The 13378-nt window shown below is 39.8% G+C and overlaps 1 protein-coding gene across 4 annotated transcripts in view; it reads left to right on the top strand.

Annotated features, from left to right (window-relative positions):
* The first annotated feature begins 4093 nt into the window (after nucleotides 1-4093).
* Nucleotides 4094-13378, top strand: part of UBR1 (ubiquitin protein ligase E3 component n-recognin 1) — a 167885-nt gene continuing 158600 nt past the window's right edge. For 2 of the 4 annotated variants that reach the window (XM_079915121.1, XM_079915122.1), the window contains exon 1: nucleotides 4094-4935. In XM_079915121.1, coding sequence (XP_079771247.1) covers nucleotides 4855-4935 — 81 coding nt within the window. In that variant the 5' untranslated portion in view covers nucleotides 4094-4854. Of the gene's footprint in view, nucleotides 4936-12416; nucleotides 12559-13378 lie in introns of those variants that run through there. The other 2 variants (XM_079915120.1, XM_079915123.1) reach the window with 2 other exon arrangements.

Genomic DNA, 13378 nt, shown 5'->3' with positions numbered 1-13378 from the left:
TTTAACATACTTTAACATGCATCTAAAACCTTTCACGCAGTAGTTGACATTTCTATGTATGTGTCTTGGTTCCTGCACTTAAGGAACTAACATATTAGAGCTGTATAGCTACTAGTTCCTCCAAGGGGAGGGAAAGATCCACCACAACTGGCTAGATCAGGAAAGACATTATCAAGGAAGCTTTTTGATCTGGATAGATTGGGTATCCATCTACTATCTATCTAGCTGGGTATTCAGTATTTTTTCTATCTTAAAAAAGAGGTAGATTAAAATATTTTTTACACAAGTAAGAAATATTAATTGTAAGAAAAACTAGAAAATACACAAAGTAGAAAATAAAAGTTTCTGGGACTTCCCTGGTGGTGCGGTGGTTAAGATGTGCTCCCAATGCAGGGGGCCCGGGTTCGATCCCTGGTCAGAGAACTAGATCCCACATGCATGCCGCAACTAAGAGTTCGCATGCCACAACTAAGGAGCCTGCCTGCCGCAACTGAGACCTGGCACAGCCAAATAAATAAATAAATAAATACTGAAAAAAAAATCTTCCTAAGTCAATAAGAATGCCTCTACGACAGTAGTTCTCAAATTGTCGTCTCGAGATCCTTTTATACCTTTTTTTTTTTTTTTAAGCTGAGCCACGTAGTGTGCCAGATCTTAGTTCCCCAACAAGGGATTGAACCTATGCCCCCTGCAGTGGAAGCGCAGAGTCTTAACCACTGGACCGCCAGGGAAGTCCAAGGTCCTTTTACACTCTTAAAAATTAGGGAACTTGATTCTTGAGGTGCTAGCCTGCTGTGTTTTCCCCTTTGCCAGACAAAGATTAAAGCCATTTTTCTTGGGACTTCCCTGGTGGTCCAGTGGTTAAGAATCTGCCTTCCAATGCAGGAGACGTGGGTTTGATCCCTAGTCGGGGAACTAAGATCCCACACGCCATGGGGGGAACTAAGATCTCACATGCCACAGAGGCAACTAAGTCCGTGTGCCGCAACTACTGAGCCCACGCTGTCTGGAGCCTGCGTGCTGTAACTACTGAGCCGGTGTTCTGGAGCCTGAGTGCCACAACGAAGAGCCTGTGCGCCACAACAAAAGATCCCACATGCTGCAACTAAGACCCGACACAGCCAAATAAATAAATAAATAAATTCTTAAAAAGAAAAAAAAAATTAGGGAACTCCAAGTTCTTCTGTTTATGTGGGTTATATCTATTATATTTATTGTATTAGAAACTAAAACAGAGGAAAATTTAAAAATATCAATTTGTCTAAAATAACAATTACCAACCCAATACATGTTAAAATAAATAAAATTGTAAGTGAAAAATAGATTATCCAAAACAAACAAAAAGTGTGGCAATGTTTTACATTTTTGCAAATTTCTTTAACAGAAGACAGCTGGGTTCTCGTGTCTCTTTCTTTTTTTTTTTTTTTTTTTTTGCGGTATGTGGGCCTCTCACTGTTGTGGCCTCTCCCATTGCGGAGCACAGGCTCCAGACGCGCAGGCTCAGCGGCCATGGCTCACGGGCCCAGCCGCTCCGCGGCATATGGGATCTTCCCAGACCGGGGCACGAACCCGCGTCCCCTGCATCGGCAGGCGGACTCTCAACCACTGCGCCACCAGGGAAGCCCTCGTGTCTCTTTCTTCATTCCATCTACTGTGATATGTTGTTTTGGTTCAAGTATATGAAGAAACTCTGGCCTCACACAGATACCTAGTTGGAAAAGGGAGTATTTTAAGTGTTTTCAGATAACTGTGGATATTATTCTTTGAATTTACATCAGAACTGGGCCAATAGTAAAATCTTAAAGATCAATTCAATACGGAATCTGAAATTTTTGTACTCCATAACATTAAATTCTACTGGTCTATTTAGCAATGTGAACAGATCTTTTACCCATGCTGGATTTCATAACATCCTGCATTTGTCATTTGGAAAATATTGGTTCATTGACTTATACAGATCTTCCAAATGTCAATACTTTTCATTACACAATACCCCCCAAAACCACGTTTTAATATCCTACCAAATTCACTGGGACTTTGTCAAACTCACAGTGGCAGATACAAGTTCTCCACAAAACATTCACTTGAAAGCTTGAATTTTATTGTAGACAAAAACTGTTGTTTTCCTTGATGAGAATGGCTTATTTGTTCATATTTGAGAAAATGCCTGCCTTCTCATTCTATCTTTTACTTGCTCCAGAATCTCATAACCCTAGAATATCTGTCAGTTGTTTTAAGTAAATATGGTGTTCCATGAAAATGGTGGCTGGTTCAGCTAGCAACTCCATCACAGAAATGTTTCTCTTCAAGTCAACAATCATACTTTGGATACAGCAGAAAAGTTTTATGTGTGCTTCCCATTTCATCATACAGAATATTTAAAAGACTCACAGGTTGAGATTTAATAAAATTAATAATTTTTACTGTTTCATCAAGAACATTGTTAAGAGAAACAGCCCCCCCCCCGCCCCGGCCCCCTGACTTTTTCAAGTGCAAGGGAATGGTGGTGAAGAAATTACCAGTGACTTTGGTGCCTAGTTGTTTTTGGTGCCACTGCCTTTATTTTGTGCTGCAGCCAGCAGTTTCATCCACCATTGCCTCTGCAGCAGTAATTACAAATACCAACATGGTTGTTTAAAAAGACACGTAACTTCTTTGCCATTACCATAAAAAGTTTTTACCTCACGAACTTTCCGAATCTTGGGAACTCTCATGGGGTCTGTGGGCCACACTTTAAGAACCAATGTTCTAAAATATTTTTAAAGGCTACAGAGTACTACACTGTATGTGTGACCACAGTTTATTTAGCCAGTGTCCTTTACTGCGGGCATTTGAGTTGTTTCTAATTTTTCTCCATTGCCAGTAATGATGTAGTTAAAACTTCACTTGCACCCTGAATTATTTCTCTAGGATACAGTCTTAAAAATGGAATTGCTAGGCCAAAGTGTATGCATTAAAAAAAAAAAAAAAAGGATCCGGAAGGTTGCCACATTGCTTTCCTGCAGGTTTACCAATTTACACTTGCATTTTACATAACAATATATGAGTATCCTTCCAGCTTATCAACAACGGTGATTATCTTTAAGAAAACAAACAAAAAAACCTCACCAAATTTACAGGCAATAAATGGAATCCATTTTTCTTTAATTTACACTTATTTGCTTACTAGTTAGGTTTTTTTCATATATTTATAAAAAATGATGAGTATTTTGTTTTTTAATAAATTTATTTATTTATTTATTTTTGGCTGTGTTGGGTCTTTGTTGCTGAGCGTGGGCTTTCTATAGTTATGGTTAGCGGGGGCTACTGTTCGTTGCGATGCGCAGCCTTCTCATTGTGGTGGCTTCTCTTGTTGTGGAGCATGGGCTCTAGGCACGCAGGCTTCAGTAGTTGTGGCTCGCGGGCTCAGTAGTTGTGGCTCACGGGCTTAGTTGCTCCGCGGCATGTGGGATCATCCAAGACCAGGGCTCAAACCCGTGTCAATGCATTGGCAGGAGGATTCTTAACTACTGTGCCACCAGGGAAGTCCCCCAAATTGATGCGTATTTATGTATTTTGTCCATTTTTAAAATCGGAAGAGTCTTCTTTGGGATTTTATCCTTTGGTCTGTCATGAGTGAGTGTTACAGAAATTTCTACCCAGTTTTTGTTTACTTTTTAACTTTGTGTAACTTATTTTTATATGTAAGTTTTTAATTTTGATGAAATTACCTATCAGTCTTTTTATATTATCTGTCTATATTTCTGACATTTAATATTTTCTATATTTTATATTTTCTGCCTTTTCTGTCATGCTTTAAAAAGCCTTCTCCACCCCAATATTATACAAATACATTTACTTATTCCTTTACTTTTTTAAAGCAGTTAATGCCTCAATTCATTATTTTTATATACTATTTGAGGTAAAGACCTAACTTAATCTTTCCCCAAATAGTTAACTACTATTAACTCTTTCCAGAACGTTAGCTTTTTTCCTTTTATTAAAAAATACGTTTTAAAATTACTTCTTTTGTAAACAATTTACAATACAGAAGGTAAAGTAGCTCTAGACCACCTCCCTCCTCTCCTGTTCCTCAGAGCTAACTATTAATAGTTTGCTCTGTTCCCTTTCAAGACTGTTACTTTCGCATTTAAAAGGTAGGTAAGTGCCAAACCATAGTTTGTGGCAACTTGATTGCATTTTCCTCCCACTTAATTTATCTTTATCTTTTCACACAGAGCTATTTTGTTCTCTTTAAGAGCTACACGATGTTCCATAATGCAGATGTACCACGTTTATTTCGTCTTTCCTCTGCCGCTGAATGACTAGGTTTCCCATTTCTCGTTACTTCTTCACCACCTCTCCCAAGAGCTGCTGGGGCCCAAGCTTTCTTGCGCGCATGTGCAAGTTCCCACAAGCTACGCTCTTAAAGAGAGCTTATATTTGAGTATTTTTTCATTTTGTTGGCTCTGGGGAACCAATGCAGGTACTTAGGAAGGCAAAACACACCCAACAACCGCCCGACCAGAAAGAGACTCAGAGCAGGTTCTCACTTAGCCCCGACAGTTTTCTTCCTTTCATAATGGACGCTGAACTTGTTTTTCACCTCGTAAATGCAACAGTTCCCAGCACCGAAACCAGCTATACAACCACTCGGCCACCAAGCACTGTGACTAAAAAACAAGTGGAAGAAACAGCCGCACCGGCCGTGACGCCTGCTTCCGGAAGCGGACCGGAAACCGCTGTTTGATTCTGCGTCAAACCCGACTTCAGGGGCCGTCGTAAAACTGTCGCCCTTCGTCTCTGGGACCGGCCACAGGGTCCCACGCGCCTCCGGCGGGGCGTGTGGATTTGCGGGTGTCAGTTTTCCTCAAGATGGCGGAGGAGGAGGCTGGGGACGCAGAGAGGATGGAAGTCAGCACGGAGTTGCCTCAGACTCCACAACGACTGGCCTCTGTAAGTCCGTGTAGGCTAGTTGCTTTTGTCCCCCCGAGTCCTTCCCTACCGCGTTCAGGAGGATGTGGGGCTTCACCCCTTACGGTGGCTCTGGGGAGCGGGAGTCGTATGGATTGATCAGAAAGGAAGCCACAGAATAAAGTTAGTCATCACCCACATTCCTGCCGGCCAAGTCTCCGGTGTATAATGACTGTCATTTATTAGCCGTGACGAGTTCAAGCTTGTCTCTATCCTGAAAAAGAAAGAACTGGTAATGTTATTAGATGGTCTGGTGTAGGGGTTTGGAGGAAGAGCCATTTTCCGACAGACGTAGTGTTAACCCCTCCTAGACGATAGACGTCCAGGACGCAGCACCTAGTGTTGTATTGCATAGCTGGCTGGGTGGGGCTTCATAGTGACAGGGAATGCTGCCTCTGTCAACTCACGTCAAGATATAGGGTGTAGGAGTTGTAGTCCTTCGTTGTAGCATCTTGAGAACCCAGGCCTAATCCTCCGTGGAGAAACCCATCATCTGTCGTTGCTTTTTACAGGTGAAGAACAGACTTTCAGACATTTCAAGTCAGAGCGATACCATTAATTAATATCGGAATCTATACTTTGCCCTTGTATTTTGAAAACCAAAAAAAAAAAAAAAAAAGGGAAGGCAGAGACAGTGAGTAAATTTGAGTCAATAGTCTGACTACAGGGAGAAAGCTGACTGAGGAGGATAAGAGGTAGGGGGGCAACATTAGGGAATGTTCTGGATGTCCCCAGGCACCTAGTGGGGAGGTATATAGAAAATATTCAAATATTGGTCACTGCATGCTGTGAAGAGTTTTATTAATTTATCTTTATTGGTGCATATAGAAAGGTGTGGGATTACACCTCTTTCTGAAGTTTCTTTGGTTTGTAGTTTTAATAAAATCATTTTTGAAGTATTTTAACCCTGCAGACACTTGAGCATTGTTTTATGAGAGAACAGAGTGAGCTCCAGAAAAGAGTCCACCTCAGGGACTGAAGAGACTGGCTGGGAGACAGAAATCAGGTGGGGAAGGAGTTGGACTAAGGGTTTGGCCATCAACTAGGGCAGTGCTTGCAACCATCCTCTACCCCAAGTAGCAGTTCAACCTCATTTCACGTATTGAAGGGGGAAGCATGTGTTTGAGATGATAAGAAATGAGAAGATAGGGAAACTTTAGAAGCAGCTGAAACATCTGGTCTTAATGTAAAGCTGTGCTTCTTACATTTTCTAAGGAGTGGAGAAACTGTGCTGTGGTCAGAAGTGTTATCGTAATTTTGTATTGCTAAAGATGACTAGTGTTTATTTAAAGCTTTGATATATTAATTCCTTCCAGGTGGTACCAAAAAACCTCATCAATCTGGATCTTACTTATTTGAGATTGGAGATAATGGTACAGGAATTCAGCTAGAATTATGTTGCAAACTCTTCAATATTAGATTTCTTTGGGCAAGGTTTTGGGTTTTGCAAGATAGTAGGTAGATGACAAGAGAAGTGTAAAAGCCTCAGGTAACTCACACTCTAGAGACACAGGTAGGACAAGTGCTCAAATTTTATTACAAGATAGGGTGATGTAAGTGAATGAAGACTTGTGACTGGTGAGCCTCCTGATCACTTTTTTGGCTTGGCTCTCTCTATTTTAGAACTCCAGACATCTTCCTAGTTTCCTATTCTTTTTAAAAATACCACCTTCAATTTTATCCTGACAATGGAGTAAGACACTGGCTTTTCCAGTTTACTTCTTCTTCTCGATTAAGTGAAGTGATCTCAGAGATTCTTTAACATTTGAATGATTTGAATCTTAAATCACCATTGGGAGGCAGGGGAAAACAAAATAGTAAATATGGAACAGTTACAGAGGTCTAAGAAATCTTACCAATTCCATTAGAGTCTTGTCCCTGGGTATTATATAGTTTCTGTTATTCTTAAATCAAACTTCCTTCTTAGAGCCCAGGTCTTTTTTTACTGTCATGTTGCAGTCAACAGGCATGAAGTCTCTCAAATTCCTGACATCACATAACATGCAATTAGAGTGAAGTAATAGGTATGAATTATTGGACATTTATTAGAAGAGCCATTGCTTAAGAATAATTAGGGGAGTTGATTCTGTAGGTCTAGGGTGGGATCTGAGAATTTGCATTTTCACAAGCATGCACTGCAAATGAAGTCCTGGTCTGTGGGCCACAGAGTAAGATTTAGCCAGAGACATTTAGAAGTTCTCAGTATAGAGTTGAAAGTTGAGGTTGTGGGGATGGATAAGATCTTTGAGGAGGAAAGTCTGTGTTTGTGTGTGTGTTTATACATACACAGAGAGAAAGAGACGGTCACACAGAGAGGGAGGGAGGAAGAGAGGGAGAAGCGAGGAAGACAGGAATGATTGAATTTCAGGGATAGACAGTGGAGGAAGGAGCTAGAAAGGGAGCAGACAAGCAGGTAGGAGGTGAGAGTAGTGCAGTGTCATAGGGTGTAGTTTCTAGGAGAGGGTAGTTTATTGGGTCTAGGGAGGTGAAGAGTGAGAAAAATTGGGAATTCATAGTATGTGGAGTGGTCTGACAGAACTTCTGCCTTCTGTCTTCATTAACTGGATTTTCTTCATTAAGTCCATCTCAAAAGATGCCTCCTGGTATGGTACTAAACTCTTTTCTTTTCCCTGTCTACATCTTCTGCCCATGTGATTTCATCCAGTTCTGTGGCTTTAAATACCATCTGTATTCGTTCAGTTCCCAAATTTGTATCTCAGGGTCATCTCACTTTTGAGCTCCACAGTCACAAGTCCGTGTGCCTCCTTGACATATCCACTTGGATGTCTGAAAAGTGTTTCAAACGGAGAAGCAATTAGGAAGCTACTACAGTAACCAAGCCATAGTTGCTGGTGGCTTGTACTAAAGCGATATCACTGGAGATGAAGAGAAGTGGATGGATTGGGGAGAGATTTTGGAAGTATGGTAGAAGTAGAAAGATTTGTTTATGGTTTAGGCATGAGGGAAAAGGGAAGAAACAGATGACATCTGGATCCCCAGTTTTTGACTTAAGTATTCATGATTGTGGCTGTGTCATATACTGAGAGGGAAGACCAGGTTTTGGGAGGGCAAAGAAGGGAGACATCAAGTTTTGTTATCCCTGTCTCAGTAGATGACACTTCCATAATAGCTCTTGAATACAAACAACTCTGTCTGTCTCCACTCCATCTCTTTAGTCCTAGCCACCATCTGTTGCCTAGGCAACTGCAGTGGCCTTTTAACTGGTCTCTTAGCTTCTGTTTTTGCCCTCTTCCAGTCCATTCTCCACAGAGCAGCCAGAGAAATCTTTGTAAGACTAAATCAGATCATGTCAATCTCTTGCCTAAATCCTTCAGTGGTTTCCCATCTACTTGGAAAAAAATCTAAACTCATTACATGTTCTTCAAGATCTGGCCTGATCCAGCCCCTCCATCTCCCCTCATTTTCTGTTACTTTCTCTTCATTTACTTTTAGCCACCCTAGCTTCCAAAATAAGTCCAAGCTCTGTCTTACTTCAGGGCCTGTGCCTTTGCTTGCTGTTCTTTTTCATACAGTGTTTTTCCTTGATACTTACCTTGTCTAAAAGATGGGTTCCTTTTACCATTCTCTGTCAAAGCACCCTGTTTATTTCCTCCACTGCACTTATTACAATCTGTGATTACTGTATTGTCTTTATTTATTTAAATGTCTGTTTCTCCTACCAGAATGTAAGTTCCGTGAAGGCAAGGATCATGTCTGACTTGATCATGATCATTTCCTGATCATGTCAAGGAAAAATTATCTACAATCTCATGTGTATAGGGGATCTTTAAGAGATAACATAGTCTTTTTATAGTGGACTTTAAAATATTGAGATATAGAGGAAGGAATGAGAAGTTATATGCTATTTTCAGTGGAGGTGATTTTCCTTAGAAATCTGTATCTCTTATTTTAGGCCAGAGCACAGCTTTCTGTAGTAAGAACATACTTAGAGTGAGAAAACGAGGATGAAAACCAAAGTCTCTCTTTTTAAAAAATAAATAAATTTATTTATTTATTTTTGGCTGCATTGGGTCTTTGTTGCTGCGTGCAGGCTTTCTCTAGTTGCAGTGAGTGGGGGCTACTCTTGGTTGCGGTGTGCAGGCTTCTCATTGTGGTGGCTTCTCTTATTGACTAGGCATGCGGGCTGCAGTAGTTGTGGCACGCGGGCTCAGTAGTTGTGGCACACGGGCTCAGTAGTTGTGGCACACGGGCTTAGTTGCTCCACGGCACGTGGGATCTTCCTGGACCCGGGATTGAACCCGTGTCCCCTGCATTGGCAGGCGGATTCCATAGCAGAACCTAGTGACAGTTATTTTTTCATCAGCATCTCCTAATTTCTATTGTAGGCAGCTAGGGAAAATTCTGATTTTCAGTACCAAATTCTGTAGAGTCCGATGAAGTTAAGTTTTAAAACTGCAAGTCAAGAGTGACAGCTTCGGGCTTCCCTGGTGGCGCCGTGGTTGAGAATCTGCCTGCCAATGCAGGGGACACGGGTTCAAGCCCTGGTCTGGGAAGATCCCACGTGCTGTGGAGCAACTAGGCCCATGAGACACAACTACTGAGCCTGCGCGTCTGGAGCCTGTGCTCCGCAAAAAGAGAGGCCGCGATAGTGAGAGGCCCGCGCACCGTGATGAAGAGTGGCCCCAGCTTGCCGCAACTAGAGAAAGCCCTCGCACAGAAACGAAGACCCAACACAGCCAAAAATAAATAAATAAATAAAAATAAAAAATAAAAATTAAAAAAGAGTGACAGCTTCAGTCCTACTAGTAATTTATCTAGTAATTTATCTGGATGAGCTGGTGCTTGAGCCTGACTGCTTATGTTTAATAACAGACATTGTCTTGCAAATAAAGAGGTTTTTGTCCTCAGTACTGCATAGGGTGTCTGTCTGGGTAGATATTATATAAATCAGTGATGCAGGATGAACCAATGCAGTATCCTGCCCGTCCTTTCTTCGTGTGTGCTGGCTTTGAGGGTTACCTCTGATTTCTTTGAAGGTGTTAATCGTATGTTGTGTTCTGTGAAACAATTTTCTTTAAGCTTTTAACTCAGATGGCTTAAAACAAACTATTAAGACCTCTTTAGTCCTGAGTGATTTCTGTGAACTCCTATGTGTTCTTCTAAGATATTCTGGTTAACATGCCTCCTGTTGAAGAAACAAAAGTTATTTCATGAGTTTGTTTTTTTAAAGCATTTGGTACAGCTTTTTTTTTTTTTTTAATGTTGTTATACCCTGTAGTAAGCTAAGTGCTTATGGAAATACGCTCTACTAAATAATGCTATTGAAAGACCCCAGAAGAGTTATTGTGCTTCCATAAGTGCCTACTTGATATTCAGGAATGACATAGGCCCTGTCCAGAATGGAGTTTGTTTTTGATCACTTGAATGTAATTCTCCTTCTAATAGTTTACTTGATGCTATTCTTCAGAACGAAGTCTGTTTGACTTGTTTGGAGGAGTGGGGCTATAACCACTTAATGTGTCTTTATGGACTACCTTTTAAAAGTCCTTTGAACTTTTGATATTGTTGGATAAGCTAGAAATGACTTTAGCCACAGGGGAAAAATCTGTAAATTTATGCATTTATGTTTTTATATATACATACTCTGCCTTCCAATCTAAGAAAGAATTTTAGTTGTATTGGAAATATTCAATACAGTAGAAAGAGAATATGAGATATGTACCCCATAGTGTAGGAAACCAGATTTCATTCATCCAGAGACTTAAAGGAGAGCTTAGAAAATTGGAGCATGAGCCTATGGTCAGAGCAGAAAAGGAAGAGAAAGGCTTAGAAGGGATGGTATGCTTTCGAAAACTAAATTCTGACAGCATGAATATATGTATATTATCTCAACAGGAAAGAAGAGAGAGGGGCCTTATTTGTCACACTACTCTATATTTGATTCTGGCTAATTTTATCAATGCCATGAGGACATAGTAGACTTATGTACGAAACAACACAAGGCTTAACAGACATAGGACCGATATGTTATAGGACACACACATAAAATCTCCTTAGGCTAAATTTTGCATCAAAACTAACAAGGTGAAATTTAATTGCCATGAAAGTAAAGACTATGTCTAGGACTGGATATTTGTGTGTAGGACTAGGTCTCTTATGTGAATGATTTGAGGGTTTTAGTTTTCTGCAAACTCACTAAGTCATAATGTGATGTGGCTGCCAAACAAACAAAAAAGCGAACTTTTAAAGCAGTTTAGTGTCCTGGATAAGGAAGGTAATAAGCAGTCCCACTCCTATGTACAGAGACATATTGTGCATGTTCTATGTAAGAGAGAGAGTGCATGTTCTATGTAACATGGAGAGTGGGCTGGATACCATGTCATTAGGGATGGCTAAATTTCATTTCTAGGAATGAACAGATTTCTTTAGTTTCTACATTCCTGTTTAGCCCTGGAATAAAGAAACTAATGAGAGACATAATATTTAGCTTCATTTATTTGATAGGTTGTTGGGTGAAAGAGCAGAGTAATTTGTATTGGATTATTTCAGGCAGCATAGGATAAAAGTTACAGGAAGGTAGATTTTGGTTTAATTATGAGCTGTAAGAATGGAAGTTGGCTGAGTGGATGTGTTCAGACAGGCTTAGGGAGCTGATTATCAGATATGTTTTAGACAGGGTTTCCCTATGGGATAAGTGGGTGCACTAGGGGTTTTGTTGTTTGCTTGTTTTTAAACTTCATAAACCTGTCAAATAGTATTACAAGAAAATTTAGTATAACCAAAAGATTTCTTGGTGCCTAGAGGTGCTACAATTACTAGTCCAGTACTTGCTTTGAGCAGTTCTGCCGCCTCCAAATTTTGTTATGCCTTTAAAACAGGGGAATTAGAAACAGAATTACAGGCCCTCCATAGATGTCTATCAGTTATCTAAGGAAGGGTAAATTGTGATTTGAACAAAAGGAACCTAGTGTACTTAAAGTAAGTTCTGTTTTCAGACTGATGTTACCAGTCATCCCAGTCCCTGGGTCAGAGTTGAAAACATATTTTTTAATCTCCATGGGGATGAGGAAAATGTTTGGAATGTTTGGGGATTTAAATGTTGTGAGAATTTGTTTTTACAGGACAGTCAATTGGGAAAGTCTTCCCTTAACTCCAGATGTTGAAAAAAGTTTTTTTCCCTGAACATGAAAATAAAAATTCCTTAATTTAATCATGTCTCAAATTGGAGAAAATACTAAAAGCAACCAACCAAAGAATCAAACCTACTCCAGTCACCAGTAATTCCTGAACATGTCACCCAGTAGAATACATCCTGTATAGTTTTTCTTATCTAGAAAAAAACCCCAGAAATCTTAGTTGAAAAAAATTTTTTCATACTTGCAGCAGTCATCTAGGAAAAAATATTTGTGAAACAGTGTAATTGTACTTTATCTCCTGTAAGAATTTCGTAAACAGTTTTAGAAGGCTTAATGTTATTATTTGCTTTGTTCTCTTTAGCAAGAAGTCTATAACTTTCAACAATGACTGAGACCTTTTGTTAAGTACTTGAGATAGGCTTGTGTGAATACAAGGATTTGGAAGGAAAGTTCCTTCCCTCAAGGAGCTGAAAATCTGGTTGAAGAGGCTCGATGTACACATTTAAAGGTAACTAATGTTATCTGGCAAAGGTACAGGTGCTGAATGAGTACCTTCTTTAGTAAGTGCTGCATTGGAGTTACAGGGGAGAGAAATTTTCTTAGATGGGTCAGTGAAGTGTTCATGGAGGTGGGCTTTGAGCTAAATCGACCTTAAGGAACAACTAAGGTGGGGGGAGGTGGAAGGATAGAGAGCTAGTGGTAAGGTCAATGGAGAGGGCATTGATGGCATCAACACCAAGACATTCTGTCCAAATCATCCAATTATGTAAAGATAACATTTTAAAATATCAGTTCCTCAGACTGAGACATGTAATGACAGGGATATAATTTAAGAATATTTAGTGGTATTCATTTAGAGGGAAAAATTAAAAAGAAGGCAAAGCTTTGTTTTTTGTTTTGTTTCACTATTAAAGTGAAATTGAGCAAGTCTTAAGGGTAAATTTAAAAGAATAATGTATTTATATTTGGTTAAGTAGAATGAACACTGAACTCTGGGAGTCAGGATACCTAAGTTCTATTCCTGACCCGGATAGTATTCAGTCTTGAACAAGCCAGTTTACTTTTTCCTTGTCACTCAGTTTTAAATGAAGGACTTGAACCAGAATAGATCCCTTAGGTTTTTGGTGATTCTCAAGTTTCTCATGTTCTTGAAAATATTCTTGAAAACTAGAACAGAAACTAGTTCTGTGCCTTCCATAATTAGGAAGGACAGAAAAAGGTTTTTGTTTGGTGTATAGGACTGAATATACAGGATTTTTTTTTTCTTTAGTGCTGTTTGAAGAAAAGAACTTTAGGTACTCCATAGAACATTAAATCTGCTAATTATA

This window comes from Stenella coeruleoalba, assembly GCF_951394435.1.
Source record: "Stenella coeruleoalba genome assembly, chromosome: 2".
NCBI lineage: Eukaryota > Metazoa > Chordata > Mammalia > Artiodactyla > Delphinidae > Stenella > Stenella coeruleoalba.
The sequence above is the reverse complement of the archived record's forward strand: the minus strand, read 5'-3'. Positions and strand labels throughout refer to the sequence as shown.